At 43.8% G+C, this 19,039-nt stretch overlaps 1 protein-coding gene across 1 annotated transcript in view; it reads right to left on the bottom strand.

Annotated features, from left to right (window-relative positions):
- TRPM1 (transient receptor potential cation channel subfamily M member 1) overlaps positions 1 to 19,039 on the bottom strand; it is an 89,482-nt gene that overhangs the window by 56,701 nt on the left and 13,742 nt on the right. Inside the window, exons 5-8 of the mRNA XM_065412369.1 lie at positions 15,563 to 15,687; positions 14,288 to 14,459; positions 3,015 to 3,189; positions 1,637 to 1,760 (exon numbers count right to left, since the gene is read on the bottom strand). Coding sequence (XP_065268441.1) covers positions 1,637 to 1,760; positions 3,015 to 3,189; positions 14,288 to 14,459; positions 15,563 to 15,687 — 596 coding nt within the window. The remainder of the gene's footprint in view (positions 1 to 1,636; positions 1,761 to 3,014; positions 3,190 to 14,287; positions 14,460 to 15,562; positions 15,688 to 19,039) is intronic.

The raw sequence follows: 19,039 nt of genomic DNA, 5'->3' as shown, positions 1-19,039 counted from the left end.
TGACACTTCTCAGTGTACAGTGCCATGTTATGAGGGGGAACTATGGTCCCACTTCTCAAAGGTATTTAAGTGCCTAAATCCCATGGATTTAAATTATTTCAATGGGAGTTAGGCACCTAACTATCTTTGAGGAGCTGGGTCAACTTGTTTACAGAGATCAGACTGTCATGGTGTGTGGCTGCCCTATAGTGCCTCCTGCTGGCCTAGTATTCCACTCCTGCTCCTTGCCTCATTTTCCCTCCCCAAGGTGGGTCTCAGCTCACACACTAGTCAGTTCCAGAGGGGTTTCTTAACCCTCCGGCCAAATCACAGCCAAGAAATACTAACTAAAAAGTCCCAACAAATTAAAAAGGAGCTTCTGCCCTTTGGGGCCTCTCTTCAGACCATCCTCTGAGCCTTATTCCCTATTACAGGCTCAGAGGATCCCGGAATGGGTCCCACATTCCCTTGGCAGACAGGATTGGCACACTTAGTCCTAAGAAGCAGGAAGCATTTTGGAAGAAGAAATAGAGGAGAGAAATACAGACTCTCTCATTATAAAGGGATAGGAGATAGGGATAGGAGATGTTCTCTTCCCGCAAGAGAAGAGCTGCACCTCTTTCCCCTCAGTTTATTTCATGGAGATGTGGCATCGCTTCACTAGGGACAGAATCAGGTATAGCAGAGATAAGGCAATTGTCCTAAATTTCATACTAAAAGTGTGGCACACCTGGTTACTGCAGGCAGTTAGGAGAGAGGGGTTTGGTATTTCAGTCCCACTCCCACCTCTAAAAATAACCAGCATTTAGAAAAGAAAAAACAACACTGAAAATGGAAAAAGCTAGACTTAGCCAGTTGAAACTGCTGTTAAAAACAAAGCTGTTAAAAAGTCATTGTTGTTTGAAAATGGCTGCTTCAGATTTGCAACCAAAAAGAATTAACTGGAAATCTACCCCTTGTCACAAGGGAGGATATATTCATACGATGAAAATATGAAAAAAATTCCACAGCTGCAATTAACCAAGTGGAAACATTCATTGGTACCGTTTGCATGCTAAAAACAACAGACTATAACCCCATGAGTACAAGCACTATTGACTGATGATGGATGAATACATTTATGAATCCTAGACAATTTTCTTTTCCTTTCAAGTGAGTTTCTCCCCTGGTGGGACATGAAGGAGTGTGACTCAATGATGTGGATAATACTGTCATGGCAAGCATGGATCAGGAATGACACTGATGCTTAAGAACATTTTAAACATTTTTTTCCCCAGGACTTAAAAAAGACAAGTCAATTGTAAAAGAATGCAAGACAAAAGACTAAAATAGCTTCTTCCGGGAATCCTTCCTCCAATTATCTTTTCACTACCTTCTGCACCTGATCCTCCCATCATGTCTATTTTAGGGCCCAAATCTGTCCCGCTGAAGTCCATTGGAATGTTCCCATTCACCTAAATGGGAATCTGGTCATTAAGTTGGAACTTGTTTGGGATGGGAGTGATCTTGCCTTAGTCTATATTTGTGAATCATTGTGTACATTTCTGGCACTCTGTGAATGAAAGATAAATAGTAATAATATGTAAATGGCATTTGAAAGGAAGGGTAGGGTTGTACTAAGGTTAAAGCATTTGTGAATGAATGTTCTGGCACTTACAAGTTCCTTCTTTTTCATACACTCCATGAGAATGACAAACAGCTGATGGGCTTGGTTCCGGTTGTAGTTGAAGGTTTTTTGAATGGTAACTAGAAGCTGGTCCCTGAGGGATTCACTTATTATCCTAATAGAAAAAAAAAAGAGAAAATACCTAAAAATAATATAAATTACACTTCATCATTAAAACAAAAAACAATAAGAATTTTTACATCAGTCCAGTTTCTTTGTTTTGAGAACATATAATTTATCCAGGATCTTCCTATTTTATGATATAAGATTATGGGACTAATGAAAAGAGTTAGCAGTACTCTCATGAGATCCATACCAAAATTGGTTCCCATATGGATGTCTGAAAATCTTAACACTGGAGCCAAAAACTGAATGGCAAGGAGCCTGAACCATCTTTTCATCCACAGAGGTGATAGCCACTGCTGTTACATGTTCTGTACCTCCATGTGTGGATCAACCAAGGAATTCAGTCTCCAGAGATCTCCAGAGGACATTTTACAAGACCACTAATTTCACCTTAAAATGCTGCAAATGCTTTTCTGTAAAGCTGAAGGAATGGGATTTTGGGGAAAGTGGGATGGGCGTATTGTGTTATGCTACTGGGTGGGGTACTGTATTTGTAAGTGGACTATGAACTGAGTTCTTGTCAGGGGAGCCTGGAAGCTCATACAGACTATTTAAAAATATGAAGTCTAAAGAAAAATCTATACAAAAAAGTTGAAAATGTTTCGGCAATGTTTAAATTATTTGATTTGGTCTGTGAAAGTAACGTGAGATGTGAACCCTCCAACCTTCACTGGTTTCTTCATAAAACATTTATTTCAAGAAGATGGCAATTACCACCAACAGGCATTCAGAGCAACAAAACTGCTGAAGCTACAAAATGTAGATGAATTAAGAGCTCATCAGAAAATTACTCTCTCTAATCTGAAAGCAGGGACTCCAAAGATTCCTCATCATCAAGCAACTTCTATAGCCTGAACGCAATTATCTCATCATCATAATCTGATAGGGAAATTGGACATAGCGTCATGCATACTGCAATAGACAGCCATGCAGCAGTCAGCTATCAAACAGACTGATTTCTGATAAGTTATTTCAATTAAATTTGAATACACTAGAGAAGACTAGAAAGATGGTGAAGGAGGGAAAACTGAGAAATGTGTTGGTGAATTAAAACAGGACATTTTCGTGAACGTTTTATCCCTTTTGTTTTTAAAATTCAATTTTGTAACTTGAATGAAAACTTGTGTCAAAATTTCAAAATTTTCATCCACCTCTACTGGCAACATAGAGGCAAACTAGGTAGTATCATACCACCAATGCCCTGAGCTGTCCACAGCCTTTGTAATGATCCCAAAAGTCTTACCCCCCTTCTTCAGAATATTTGTGTGCAAAAGACAGAATGTCAGATGCTCGTCCACTGCCATCACAGATAACAACAGGGAGAGGGGGCTCTTCTCGCAGACATTCCAGGACGATAGAGATCACATTGGGACCCCCTTCAACTATGAGCCCAACCACTGGCACACCTTGTCCCAGTCCTGTAAAAGAAACAGGTGTGTCATTAAACACCAGTAACAGTGCTGGGTTTGTTTCAAAGAGGTGGAATGCTGTGAACATGTGTGAATTCTGTGTTATGGCTTCCCAGTGAACCAGAGCAGCGAGGAAGCTTCAGGAAAAGAAATGGAGGGTGCGCATGATTGGGTGATGGCGTGAAAGATATCGCCTATGTTTCTCCACAGCCCCAAAAGAAAGAAAGCAAAATGTCTCCCAGCCGACTTTCTTCGGTACTGCTACTTACTGTCTATTTATTCACACATGCGCTAAGTGATCCGTTTTGCAATCTCAATTGCATGGGAATCTTGTTAGAATCCATCTGCAGCTAGATCAACTATACTAACTCTAATACCTTATTACCCCAATTAATATTCTGATGGCTCCAGGCTATTGTCTCCTTGCTACTTTTGACTAGTTTGGTACTTATACACCATGTTATCCTCAACATGACATCCACCTATGCTTTCTCTTCAGATAGAAGCATTAATTTGCTCTCTTTATCATTAGGTTGAAATGGCTGTCCGATGTAAGAGACGACAGCTGAGCATCCCTTTGCTGTCCCTGCCTCACTATGAACTCCAGGCATAGGATGACAAAGGGAAGCCCACAGGTCACATGGTCACTGGAGTCTTGGTCACATGATCACTTACAACTCAGGAAAATGCAAGGCAAAAAGCATTAGGTGCAAGCTGTCTGATTTCACTACCCATGAGCATTTGGATCAAGTTCTTAATTCTGTAAAATGGTCAACTTTTCATAAAGAGGTTGTCTGTTTTTTTAAAAAGTTCACTGAGAGACTGTGGAAGGTACCACAACAGCAACCCTGCATATTTAATTCGTCTCTCTGCAGAACAGGCACAGCATGGACAGCGGCAGGTCAAGTCTCCCCACACTGTCCCACCAACGCGTCCTATATCTGATCTGGAGGGATCCCAGAGATTGGTTCAGCCTTTATGCCCATTAAATCATAGAGCCATAGAATCATAGAATATCAGGGTTGGAAGAAACCTCAAGAGGTCATCTAGTCCAACCCCTTGCTCAAAGCAGAACCAATCCCCAACTAAATCATCCCAGCCAGGGCTTTGTCAAGCCTGACCTTAAAAACCTCTAAGGAAGGAGATTCCACCACCTCCCTAGGTAACCCATTCCAGTGCTTTACCACCCTCCTAGTGAAAAAGTTTTTCCTAATATCCAACCTAAACCTCCCACTGCAACTTGAGACCATTACTCCTTCTTCTGTCATCTGGTACCACTGAGAACAGTCTAGATCCATCCTCTTTGGAACCCCCTTTCAGGTAGTTGAAAGTAGCAATCAAATCCCCCCTCATTCTTCTCTTCTGCAGACTAAACAATCCCAGTTCCCTCAGCCTCTCCTCAGGGCCGGCGCAACCCATTAGGTGACCTAGGCGGTCGCCTAGGGTGCTAACATTTGGGGGGCGGCGACCGCGGCGGCCGGATCTTCGGCCGCCCCGGTCGTCATCAGCATTTCGGGGGCGGGACCTTCCACCGCCTCTGTCATAACTATAAAGGGAAGGGTAACAGCTCTCCTGTGTACAGTACTATAAAATCCCTCCTGGCCAGAGACTCCAAAATCCTTTTACCTGTAAAGGGTTAAGAAGCTTGGGTAACCTGGCTGACACCTGACCCAAAGGACCAATAAGGGGACAAGATACTTTCAAATCTTGGGGGGGGGGGGGAAAGGCTTTTGTTTGTGCTCTTTGTTTAAGGGGTTGTTCGCTCTTGGGACTGAGAGGGACCAGACATCAATCCAGGTTCTCCCCATCTTTCTAAACAAGTCTCTCATATTTCAAACTTGTAAGTAAAAAGCCAGGCAAGGCGTCTTAGTTTTAATTTGTTTTCTCAACTTGTAAATGTACCTTTTACTAGAGTGTTTATCTTTGTTTGCTATACTTTGAACCTGGGCTAGAGGGGGGTCCTCTGAGCTCTTTAAGTTTGATTACCCTGTAAAGTTATTTTCCATACTGATTTTACAGAGATGATTTTTACCTTTTTCTTTAATTAAAAGCCTTCTTTTTAAGAACCTGATTGATTTTTCCTTGTTTTTAGATCCAAGGGAGTTGGATCTGTATTCACCAGGAGTTGGTGAAAGGAAGGAAGGGGGGAAGGGTCAATTTCTCCTTGTTTTAAGATCCAAGGGGTTTGGATCTGTATTCACCAGGAGTTGGTGAAAGGTTTCTCAAAGCTTCCCAGGGAAGGGAATGGTGGCAGCGGACCAGAACTAAGCTGGTAGTTAAGCTTAGAAGTCCTCATGCAGGCCCCCACACTTGTACCCTAAAGTTCAAAGTGGGGATACAGCCTTGACATGGTGGCAGAGCGGTGGAGACCGTTTTAAACCCAAAAGCCAGTAAGATTTTTTTTTCCTTCTAGCTGCTTGGAAAGCAGAGCTGAAGGTAGATGCATATCTTATCTCTCCTTGCCTGAAGGCAGAGGTGTTAAGTTTTTTTAACAAGAGCCTTTGTTAAGAGAAGGGTTCAATTAATGAGCAAACTTTGACTGGTAAAAGGAATTTACAAGCTGAATTGTTTTTTTTTCTTTTTACATCCTCGGGAGTAGCTAGTTAGAAAGTCTCTGTTAACTCAGCAGCAGCCAGAGCTGAGTGCATCCCAGTTTCAGTCAACTGCAGAGGGGTGTGACCCAGCACAAGAAAACAGGAAAATGACTACCAAAGAAGAAAAAGCCAAAGAGGAGGCCCACAAGAGAGCTATGGAGCTGAAAGAAAAAGAGATAGAGCTGAGAGACAGAGAAGAGAAAGCCAAAGAGGGGGCCCACAAGAGAGAGATGGAGCTGGAAAAAGCCAAAGAGGAGGCGAGAGAAAAAGAAAGGAAGCATGAACTGGAAGTAGCAAGGGCTAGGCAGGATGCACCAGCCCATCCTAGCAACTCCTCTCCAGGTACCACTTCCCATCCCAGAAAATTCCCCACCTACAAGGCAGGCGATGATACTGAGGCCTTCTTAGAAAATTTTGAAAGGGCCTGCCTTGGATACAGCATCACTCCAACCCAGTATATGGTAGAGCTGAGGCCGCAGCTCAGTGGACCCTTAGCAGAGGTGGCGGCTGAAATGCCTAAGGAACACATGAACAGTTATGAACTTTTTAAAAACAAGGCCAGAATCAGAATGGGGCTAACACCTGAGCATGCCCGTCGGCGGTTCAGAGCCCTAAGGTGGAAACCCGATGTGTCATTTACCCGACATGCCTACCACATTGGGAAAAATTGGGATGCCTGGATATCAGGAGCAAATGTTAAATCTACGGAAGAGTTGCCCTTCCTAATGCAAATGGAGCAGTTTTTAGAGGGTGTTCCTGAGGAAATAGAAAGGTACATCCTAGATGGGAAGCCCAAAACTGTAACCGAGGCGGGGGAGATTGGAGCCAAATGGGTGGGGGTGACAGAAAAGAAAAAAGCTAGTAGCAGTTGGAGCGAATATCAGAAGGGGCAAGCCGAAACAAAACCTTATCACCGGGGACAACCCAAGGCCCCACCCACATCCCAAGGGAAACCCCAGACGCCTTCTCACCCCACCACACCAGTTTCCATCAACCAACATCGCCCCGGTGATACCTTAGCAGGGCGATGTTTTAAATGTAATGAACTGGGGCATATAAAGGCTCACTGCCCCAAGAACCCCAACCGATTACAGTTCATTACACCCCAATCACACCAAAGATCCCCAGACCCAGATGCCTCTCTCATACCCTCGGAGTGAAGGGAAACCTTGAGAGTGGGCGGAAAGAAGGTTATTGCTTGGAGGGACACTGGGGCACAAGTGTCAACTATCCACCAATCCCTAGTGGACCCCAAACTCATCAACCCGGAGGCTTCAGTGACCATTCAACCCTTCCTGTCACAGTCTGTAACCTTGCCTACAGCCAAGTTGCATGTCCAGTACAAGGGCTGGTCAGGAATGTGGACTTTTGCAGTCTATGACAATTATCCCATCCCCATTCTGCTGGGGGAAGACTTGGCCAACCATGTAAAGCTAGCCAAGAGGGTGGGAATAGTCACCCTCAGCCAGGCTAAGCAAGCTTTCACCCCCATCCCTGTTCCTGAGCCGTCCACCAGGGCCCCGTCTGTGTTACCGGAGACCCAAACAAAGGTGGTGGAACCGGATCCCCTGCCAATGACTGCAACAGCCGTAGTGGATCCAATCCCAGAGACCCAGCCACAGCCAGTCCCAGAACCAGAACTGGCAACGCAACCAGCACCAGAACCATTGCCAGCACTGAGTCCAGCGCTTGCAAACCCGTCTACAACTCCAACGCCAGAGGGCACCAGCGAGCCTGACCTGGCGGAAGCAGCAGATAACCTACCCAAGAGGCTCAGCCAGAGCCTGAGATACCACATAGTGCACCAGCAGACAGTGGTTCACAGTCAATGGAAACAGCCCCAGCACCTGCATCGCTTCCAGAGGGACCAAGCCCCAGTCCACAGTCTAAGGAAGAACTGATGTCTCCAGCATCAAGGGAACAGTTCCAGGCCGAGCAGGAAGCAGATGACAGCCTTCAGAAAGCTTGGGCGGCGGCACGGAGCACCCCACCGCCTCTCAGCTCTTCTAACCGATCCCGGTTTGTTGTAGAACAAGGACTTTTATACAAGGAGACTCTTTCTGGTGGGCACCAGGAAGACTGGCATCTTCAAAGACAGTTGGTAGTTCCCACTAAGTATCGGGTAAAGCTCTTGAGCTTAGCCCATGACCATCCCAGTGGCCATTCTGGGGTGAACAGAACCAAAGACCGGTTGGGGAAGTCCTTCCACTGGGAGGGAATGGGCAAGGACGTTGCTAATTATGTCCGGTCTTGTGAGGTGTGCCAATGAGTGGGAAAGCCCCAAGACCAGGTTAAAGCCCCTCTCCAGCCACTACCCATAATTGAGGTCCCATTTCAGCGAGTAGCTGTGGATATTCTGGGTCCTTTCCCAAAGAAGACACCCAGAGGAAAGCAGTACGTACTGACTTTCATGGATTTTGCTACCCGATGGCCGGAAGCTGTACCCTTAAGCAACACCAGGGCTAAAAGTGTGTGCCAGGCATTAGCAGACATTTTTGCCAGGGTAGGGTGGCCCTCCGACATACTTACAGATTCGGGAACTAATTTCCTGGCAGGGACCATGAAAAACCTGTGGGAAGCTCATGGGGTGAATCACTTGGTTGCCACCCCTCATCACCATCAAACCAGTGGTCTGGTGGAGAGGTTTAATGGAACTTTGGGGGCCATGATACGTAAATTCGTAAATGAACACTCCAATGATTGGGACCTAGTGTTGCAGCAGTTGCTTTTTGCCTACAGGGCTGTACCACATCCCAGTTTAGGGTTTTCACCATTTGAACTTGTGTATGGCCGCGAGGTTAAGGGGCCATTACAGTTGGTGAAGCAGCAATGGGAGGGGTTTACGCCTTCTCCAGGAACTAACATTCTAGACTTTGTAAGCAACCTACAAAGCACCCTCCGACACTCTTTAGCCCTTGCTAAAGAAAACCTAAAGGATGCTCAGGAAGAGCAAAAGGCCTGGTATGATAAACATTCCAGAGAACGGTCCTTCAAAGTAGGAGACCAAGTCATGGTCTTAAAGGCGCTCCAGGCCCATAAAATGGAAGCGTCATGGGAAGGACCATTCACGGTCCAGGAGCGCCTAGGAGCTGTTAACTATCTCATAGCCTCCCCCACCTCCAACATAAAGCCTAAGGTATACCATGTTAATTCTCTTAAGCCCTTTTATTCCAGAGAATTAAACGTTTGCCAGTTTACAGCCCAGGAAACAGATGACGCGGAGTGGCCTGAAGGTGTCTACTACGAAGGAAAAAGGAATGGTGGCGTGGAAGAGGTGAACCTCTCCACGACCCTTGGACGTCTGCAGCAACAGCAGATCAAGGAGCTGTGCACAAGCTTTGCACCGATTTTCTCAGCCACTCCAGGACGGACCGAACGGGCATACCACTCCATTGACACAGGTAATGCTCACCCAATTAGAACCCCACCCTACCGGGAGTCACCTCATGCCCAAACTGCTATACAAAGGGAGATCCAGGACATGCTACAGATGGGTATAATCCGCCCCTCTAACAGTGCATGGGCATCTCCAGTGGTTCTAGTTCCCAAACCAGATGGGGAAATACGCTTTTGCGTGGACTACCGTAAGCTAAATGCTGTAACTCGTCCTGACAACTATCCAATGCCACGCACAGATGAGCTATTGGAAAAATTGGGACATGCCCAATTCATCTCTACTTTAGACTTAACAAAAGGGTACTGGCAAGTACCACTAGATGAACCCGCTAAGGAAAGGTCAGCCTTAGTCACCCAGGCAGGGGTGTATGAATTCAATGTACTCCCTTTCGGGTTGCGAAATGCACCCGCCACCTTCCAAAGACTTGTAGATGGTCTCCTAGCGGGATTGGGAGAATCTACAGTTGCCTACCTCGATGATGTGGCCATTTTTTCTGATTCATGGACAGAACACCTGGAGCACCTGGAAAAAGTCTTCGAGCGCATCCGGCAGGCAGGACTAACTGTTAAGGCTAAAAAGTGTCAAATAGGCCAAAACACAGTGACGTACCTGGGGCACCAGGTGGGTCAAGGAACTATAAATTCCCTACAGGCCAAAGTGGATGCTATCCAAAAGTGGCCGGTTCCAAAGTCAAAGAAACAGGTCCAATCCTTCTTAGGCTTGGCCGGATATTATAGGCGATTTGTACCACACTACAGCCAAATCGCCGCCCCGCTGACAGACCTAACCAGAAAGAAACAGCCAAATGCAGTTCAGTGGACTGATGAGTGTCAAAAGGCCTTTAACCAGCTTAAGGCAACACTCATGTCTGACCCTGTGCTAAGGGCCCCAGACTTTGACAAACCGTTCCTAGTAACCACAGATGCGTCCGAGCGAGGCGTGGGAGCAGTTTTAATGCAGGAAGGACCGGATCAAGAATTCCATCCTGTCGTGTTTCTCAGCAAGAAACTGTCTGAGAGGGAAAGCCACTGGTCAATCAGCGAAAAGGAATGCTACGCCATTGTGTACGCGCTGGAAAAGTTACGCCCATATGTTTGGGGACGGCGTTTCCAACTACAAACAGACCATGCTGCGCTACAGTGGCTTCATACCGCCAAGGGAAATAACAAAAAACTTCTTCGGTGGAGCTTAGCTCTCCAAGATTTTGATTTTGAAATACAACACATTTCGGGAGCTTCTAACAAAGTGGCTGATGCACTCTCCTGGGAAAGTTTCCCAGAGTTAACTGGTTAAAAATTGTTCTTGGACTGGAACATATTGTTAGTTTTATATAATCAGTAGTATGTCTAAAGGTACATGTGTCTTATTAACTCTGTTTTCTCCTAGAGCTCCAGGAAGAAATCACAGCCAGTGTGGAACCGGACGTCCAACACTATCTGTGATTTGGGGGGCGTGTCATAACTATAAAGGGAAGGGTAACAGCTCTCCTGTGTACAGTACTATAAAATCCCTCCTGGCCAGAGACTCCAAAATCCTTTTACCTGTAAAGGGTTAAGAAGCTCGGGTAACCTGGCTGACACCTGACCCAAAGGACCAATAAGGGGACAAGATACTTTCAAATCTTGGGGGGGGGAAAGGTTTTTGTTTGTGCTCTTTGTTTTGGGGGTGTTTCGCTCTTGGGACTGAGAGGGACCAGACATCAATCCCTGTAAAGTTATTTTCCATACTGATTTTACAGAGATGATTTTTACCTTTTTCTTTAATTAAAAGCCTTCTTTTTAAGAACCTGATTGATTTTTCCTTGTTTTTAGATCCAAGGGAGTTGGATCTGTATTCACCAGGAGTTGGTGAAAGGAAGGAGGGGGGGGGGAAGGGTCAATTTCTCCTTGTTTTAAGATCCAAGGGGTTTGGATCTGTATTCACCAGGAGTTGGTGAAAGGAAGGAGGGGGGAAGGGTCAATTTCTCCTTGTTTTAAGATCCAAGGGATTTGGATCTGTATTCACCAGGGAATTGGTGAAAGGTTTCTCAAAGCTTCCCAGGGAAGGGAATGGTGGCAGCGGACCAGAACTAAGCTGGTAGTTAAGCTTAGAAGTCCTCATGCAGGCCCCCACACTTGTACCCTAAAGTTCAAAGTGGGGATACAGCCTTGACAGCCTCTGTCGGGGGCGGCATTTCGGGGGCAGGACCTTCTGCCACCTAGGGCGGCAAAAAAGCTGGCAGCGCTCCTGCCTCTCCTCATAAGTCATGTGCTCCAGCCCCCTAATCATTTTTGTTGCCCTCCACTGGACTCTTTCCAATTTTTCCACATCCTTCTTGTAGTGTGGGGCCCAAAACTGGACACAGTACTCCAGATGAGGCCTCACCAATGTCGAATAGAGGGGAATGATCGTGTCCCTCGATCTGCTGGCAATGCCCCTACTTATACAGCCCAAAATGCCGTTAGCCTTATTGGCAACAAGGGCACACTGTTGACTCATATCCAGCTTCTCATCCACTGTAACCCCTAGGTCCTTTTCTGTAGAACTGCTGCCTAGCCATTCGGTCCCTAGTCTGTAGCAGTGCATGGGATTCTTCCGTCCTAAGTGCAGAACTCTGCACTTGTCCTTGTTGAACCTCATCAGATTTCTTTTGGCCCAATCCTCTAATTTGTCTAGGTCGTTCTGTATCCTATCTCTACCATCCAGTGTATCTACCACTCCTCCCAGTTTAGTGTCATCTGCAAACTTGCTGAGGGTGCAGTCCACGCCATCCTCCAGATCATTAATGAAGATAGTGAACAAAACTGGCCCCAAGACTGACCCTTGGGGCACTCTGATACCGGCTGCCCACTAGACATGGAGCCATTGATCACTACCCATTGAGCCTTTCACATCTCTGCTTAGACATCCAACAAGGGTGCCAAATAGTGCCACTTGGGGTGACTTATTTTCTAAATTATGTGGCCACTAGTAACTGGACTGAGGTTTCCCACAGAGCATGTTGTTAACTCTTGTACTTTGTCAGATTCCCAACTTTAGTTTTATAGATGGTGAAATGACCAAACACCAATTAAACAAGAAAGGAAGAAAACCAAACTCCAGAAGTGTATAAAACAAAGGTGCTTTAGCCTTTACCTGACACTCTATTATGTTCTTCTGCTTTTTTAAGACCATTTAAAAACCCCAATTAGTAGCTGCTATCAGTCCCTATGCCACTGCTATTTTGAATTGATTTCCTCTTATTTAAGAAATAATAGCCACTGAAAGCTCCCTAGGATTATCAGCATTACTTGAGGCACTAAAAATGTTAATATTTATTTCAACTATAGGAAAGATTTTATTTTTAATGATTTTTTTAAAAATCACCTTCTTTTTTCAATCTTGAAATTAAAAAGCCCCCTTTACATATACTAATTATTGTTGATTTAAAAAGTAATGGGCCAAATGCTCTTCTCAGTTACACCACTGTAAAAGCATTGGGCATCTGGTTGCAACTGAGAGAACAAATTGGCCCACTGGCTGAAGTTGAGATTCTTAACAGGTTCAAAAATAAAAATCATATTACATATGTAAAACCAGATTTTCTGACCCCAAATCTCCATGTTCTCTGAAATTCACATCAAAACCAAAAGTTTATTTTTACAAAACCCTGGTTTTACAAAGGTTTCAAATATTTCATAAGCCCTTCATGAAATCAGGGGGTGTCAGAAAGAGAAAATAATTAGAGCCCTGCAAATCTGTGGATATCCGCTTTATATCCATGGATCGGATGCAGATACAAATTTTGTATCCATGCAGGGTTCTAAAAAAGAATATTATTTCATATTAACTTATCTCTCTCACCTCCCTCATAGCCCCACCCCACCCACCAAGCAAGATCATAGACTATTTAAAAAGTACAGTCAATTATTAATGATGCTGTTTTTCCTCCCATTGATTTTTGAGTGAGGGGGAAAAATCAATGACTATTAATATTTATTAGATAACATGGAGTATTTCCAAGCCTAGTTATTCCTGCCAGAGTTTAGGAATCCATACCTGGTGAATGCCAAATTCTCAAACTCAGGAGATCTAATTAACGTTTTTAATTGTTATTTTAAAAGTGTGCCCATTTCCAGTCCTCTGATAATAAGCTCAAGAGACTCAAACTTCAATGATATGTCTGAAGAGGCAGCGGAAAATTTTTAAAGCTGAAATGTCGATGAATGCAGTTTTCATTTTGCCCTTGTCTCAGTTGCAGATTCCCAAATCAGCCTCCTGTTTTGAAACATTATTCAATAACTATGCATTATTTAGAATAAAAATAATTACTGCTGGGCAACCACAGGAAAACCAGCCCAGCCATCTCTCTCATTTATCTATCTACTTTTTTATAAATTTTTTCGAGATCAGGATGTTACAGAAGGTTCAATGGAGAAAGAAATCACTGATCAAGTCTTGAGAGAAATCACACAAAATGCATCTGATAAATGATTTAGAAATGGATAATGGGGAAGAAGTAAACAGCAGATCTGCATGAAACCTTAAACTAGGTGAGATTTGCCTAGGTTAGAGATTCATTAAAAATCCAAATCTCTGGTTACATTCATTAGAAGAGTTGCAGAATTTTGATTGTGAAATTCAAAGCGAAACTCAAGGGATACAAACCCAAATAGAGAGAAATAAAAAATGTTAGCGCACCCTCTTGGAAACAGGAACCACAGAGATTCACAGAATACTAGTTAAAAGGAATTAGATGAAGCATTATTCCCTGGAGTGTATTCAGTGAGGCCTCTGAACATTGGCTTGAAGTACACAAAATATCTTTATCTTTCTTTTCCTTCATGACTCTCTTTCACTTAAAGTCTTGTGTCATTGAATTTCCTTCTCTCTATTATTCCTCACCTTCCCTTTCTCCTTTTCTGATCCTTACTCTTCTATGTTTCCCATCCTGTTAGATTCAAGCCTTCTGTGTTAGTAATCAGGCAGCACATGTTTTTGTTCCAGTTACACTGATCTGATCAAGTTTCAGTCTATGGTCAACAGCCGGCACAAAAAAATCTAAATTTCAGTCCAACAAAAATATTTAAAAAAAAAAATCCACTTCATTCAAGATATTAATGTTCACAGTTTGTCTAAAATCTCCCACTGAACTTACGTGTGTTAATTTTCTGAAGGGAGATGTGTTTTTCCAGTTGACGTCGCAACTTAACTTCAGCTCCGTATTTACCAAGTGTGCCGTTGTCCGCTAAGATGAAGTGTGTATGAGAACTGTTGAGCACACAGAGCTTACTTAGAGGGTTTGACATTGTTTGGTAAACTCTTGACACCTGTCAAAGGGATACGTGCATAAAGATGAAAAAAAGGCTTTACTTGCTACTATATACACAGGTAACAAACCCACAGCCACAATTTTCAACATAACGACATGCAGCACCAGGAAGAGAATCTAGTAATAGAGGCCTTTATAATCTGAAATAAAGAAGAGCCTGTCTTTAGCTGTCCAGCCAGTAACTAAAGGATCTCTCACTTGCTCCTTTACAAATGCTAAAAACCTTCTCCATAGCCACTGTATTGTGGTAATTCCCTCAGCCAATTTGCCAACATTTTCTTCTGCATAACCTGGAGCCCCGAGTAATTCATATTCAACAGCTGAGTGCCAATCTATAATGAATCCCATGTGTTGCCCGTGTATGGGCACCCTGGATGTCTACAAAACTTTCAGCATATGGCATTGGGGTTAGAACCCAGCAATTTCCAGTACACAAAAAACAGGCCCCTGCTACTTGCACTAAAGCAGTACCTTTTTAGCTACACACACTATACTTATTTTGTATTGATATTGCAGCAAGTGAAATGAATACATCATAAGTATATCTTTATTGAAAAAGTGTTCTCAAGAGTAATCAGCTTCCTCGAAGGACACAGGCATTGTCTATCTATGACACATCTATTATACCTGTAGCTGTGCTGAAAACAGAACAAGCTTCATAGCTTGCATGAATTGTCCTTTGTGTCATCAACAGTAGCTGTTGGAGATCACAGAGCCACGTGCAATATGCTGGAATTCAAGACTAAAATCAATCAACATCTATTAACCCTTAGGACACTGATGACAAATATACCCTCTCTCATGTCTCCATTGAGAGACTAAAGGTAAATTATCATCTTCAGCTCCTTCCTTTCCTCTTTGTACATGGAGCAGATGCCACATACCTGCCCAGCTACTGTTACCTTTTTCCTTCTTTCCTCAGCAAAACATTTTGAGCATAATCAGATGGAGAATGTTACAATAATGTACATTAATTTCAGCTCTAGAAATACTCTGGAAAGAGGGAAAAACACAAATATACAAGAACTGCAAACAGATGAAACATTTTGTTACACAGTTGATATCCCACTACATGACAGTTTTCTTACAGAAGAGACTTACATCTTTCCCAATCAGATCCTCCTTATTTTCCACAATGCCCCATGGTGCAATTCCTATGGCACAGATTCGGCCTCTGGACTTGGAAGAATGATCTTTCAAGGCATCTCCCACATGGCGAATTACTCCTACAGGTACAATTCATTTAAATTCATTCTTGACACTTCAGAGGCTTATGCTGAAGTGCTGATACGTACTTAGCTACTATTTTCAAACTTTACAGTGTAATATACTTGAAAGGCACACACAGTTTTTTAACTGTTTTCAGAAAACTCTAGTTTCTGATAAATCATCCTTTAAATAATATGCTTTGAAATTTAAAAAAAATCTTTAATTTTTTTATATTAAACAGTTTTCTGCTCCCTTGCTCTGTATACAAGGATCTTCACATCAAGGGGGAGAAAGCACTATAAAATACACAAAGAAAACAAACAAAAATAGTAAAAAGTAGTTCTTGCTAATTTTTTTCAGTTCTAGCAATCTTAGGTACCATTTGTAACTAAAAGAGAGAATTTTTGTTGCAGGAAAATGTGAGTTTCAAGTTGATAGGGTCCATTTAAATATAAAAAACATAAAATATGAGTGGAAAAACGTTGTTATAACACTGTCCCTCGTCCTATATTGTCTCTTCATTTTGTTGACACACTTACAATAGAATAGCCTTCCAAAGGTATTGATGAAAGAACCATTCCTTGAATAATTTATAACTGAGGTGGACAAAGCACTGGATAATATACAATAGAAAATAATCCTGCACTGAAAAGGAGACGGGTCTAAATGACCAAATAAGTCTTTACCACTTCTAATAGCTATGACTTATGATACACCACGAAAAATCAGTCAACTTTACTTTAGCTTGAGGAAATGCAATAATTCAGATATTGCTCGGAAGTCCAGGAAACTAGAAATGGAGTGAAACAGTCAAAACTGAAGCTGAGGCAGGTAACTGCCTCCTATGAGTAGCTGCACTTAGATTACACTTTGAAGTAGTAGAGCCCAAAGAGAGAAACCATCCTTATTCCAGTTGCTTTCTTAGGCGCTGATCTTATATTGTAATGTGTGTGGGTGAACCCTGCATCCTCATGAAGCCCCACTGAAGTCACTTCAACCCCAGTCCTGCAAAGATTCTCATTCGGAGCTTAAACCAACACACTGTGATTAGTACCATTGGCTTCAGTGTGACTATTCATAGTGTGTTAGCTTAAGCACATGCGTAAGTCTTGGCAAAACTGGGGTCTTATTGTGTGTGAGATATGGCAGCAAGCTAAATGATAGATATCTAATAAATCAAACATTTCTTTATTTAAAAATTGTTCTCATCAAGAGCAATCACCATCTTACATTTGTGAGAGTCTTAGGAGGGCATGTAATATATACCTATGAAACATCTGTCAAAGAGGCCCCCACGCAGGCACAGAGATCTGCCTGCGTGCATCATAATGCCCAGGATCAGGCCCTTAGTTTGCATATATTTCCTATGAAATAACCAATTATAAAGATATAGTGTAATTAACCCACCCACACCATATACTAGAAATATAGTTAAAAGAAATTACATCTGAATATGTTGAAGCTCAGTCAGTATCAACACAGCACACATCAAATAGATTAAAAACTGACGGACAGTGATGATTCTCCATTTACAATTACATTTTATGATCTGAGAGTATGTGACTAGTTCTTGGCCCTCTGCTTTCTAACATTTTTATCAGTGACCCAGAAGAAACCAAAATCTTGCAGATGACACAAAGATTGGGGAAGTGGTAAATAATGAAGAGTGGGGCAAAAAAATCAGTGGGTCCACTGGACGAACATAAGAACGACCATACTGGGTCAGACCAGTGGTCCATCTAGCCCAGTATCCTGTCTTCTGACAGTGGCCAATGCCAGAAGCTTTAGAGGGAATGAACAGAACAAGGCAATCATCAAGTGATCCATTCCCTATCGTCCACTCCCAGTTTCTGGCAAACAGAGGCTAGGGACACTCAGAGCATGGTGTCGCATCCCTGCCCATCCTGGCTAATAGCCACTGATGGACCTATACTCAATGAACTTATCTAGCTCTTTTCTGAACCCTGTTATAGTTTTGGCCTTCACAACATCCCCTGGCAAAGAGTTCCACAGACTGACTGTGTGTTGTGTGAAGAAGTACCGTATATACTTGTTCATAAGCCGAATTTTTTTAGTAAAAAAGGGAAGCACCAGAGATGGGGGTCGGCTTATGAACGGGTATAGAGAGGGAGAGGTGGGACACAGCCCCTCCCCCCAACAGAGGGAGCAAGGGGAGGCAGCACAGCCAGCAGAGACAGAAGGGAAGAGGTGGGGCCAGTGTCTCTCCGCTTCTGGCCACACTGCTCGCCCCCCAGCCTCCAAAGCAGCTGCAGCTCCGGGGCTGGCAGGCTGCAGCTGTGCCGCTTGGCCGCGCTGCCCGGCCCGCCGGAGCACGCTGCGGCCGTGCCACCCGGCCCAGCCCGCTGGAACATGCTGTGGCCGCGCTGCCCAGTCTGCTGGAGCAGCTCCAGCCAGGCCAGAGACATCCTCCCCAGATAAGATGGAAAGGGATGGAATGGGGAGAGTGTGGGGGTCCCGGGCTAGGGGTGGGGGATGGTCACAGGGGTTACTCCCGACTCCCAGCTTCTCCCCCCCAAAAAATTTCCCCACCAGTTGCTGTCCTGGCCTGTCAGGGTAAGCAGTTGGAGCGCCGGGACACTTTGTTTACTTAGGTTTAACTCCGTGCCTGCGGACGCTCGATGTAAACAAACCATCTCGGCCCACCAGCGGCTTATCCTGATGGCCTGGGAGCCAAGTTTGCTGACACCTGAATTATAGGGTCGGCTTATGAACGGGTTATAAATTTTTTCCATTTTTACTTATCCATCTTGGGGGGGTCAGCTTATAAATGAACCGGCTTATGATCGAGTAAATATGCTACTTCCCTTTGTTTATTTTAAACCTGTTGCCTATTAATTTCATTGGGTGACCCCTAGTTCGTGTGTTATCTGAAGGAGTAAATAACATTTCCTTATTCATTTTCTCCACACCAGTCAAGATTTCATAGACCTCTATCATATCCTCCTTAGTCATCTCTTTTCTAAGCTGAAAACTCCCAATCTTTTAAATCTCTCCTCATACAGAAGCTATTCCATACCCTTAATCATTTTTGTTGCCCTTCTCTGTACCTTTTCCAATTCCAATATATCTTTTTTGAGAGGGGGCGACCAGATCTGTACGCAGATGTACGCAGATTCAAGATGGGGGGTGGGCATACCAGGGATTTATATACAGGCATTATGAGATTTTCGGTTATTCAATAAATTGCCCTGTTCTGTTCACTCCCTCTGAAGCATCTGGTTACTGTCAGAAGACAGAATACTGGGCTAGATGGACCATGGGCCTGACCCACTATGGCCATTCTTATGTCCTTAAGAGGACAGGTGACTGATAGAGAGCAAACTGGATCACTTGTGCAGGGCTGGCTCT

Source organism: Emys orbicularis, chromosome 10, assembly GCF_028017835.1.
Source record: "Emys orbicularis isolate rEmyOrb1 chromosome 10, rEmyOrb1.hap1, whole genome shotgun sequence".
Classification (NCBI taxonomy): domain Eukaryota; kingdom Metazoa; phylum Chordata; order Testudines; family Emydidae; genus Emys; species Emys orbicularis.
The sequence above is the reverse complement of the archived record's forward strand: the minus strand, read 5'-3'. Positions and strand labels throughout refer to the sequence as shown.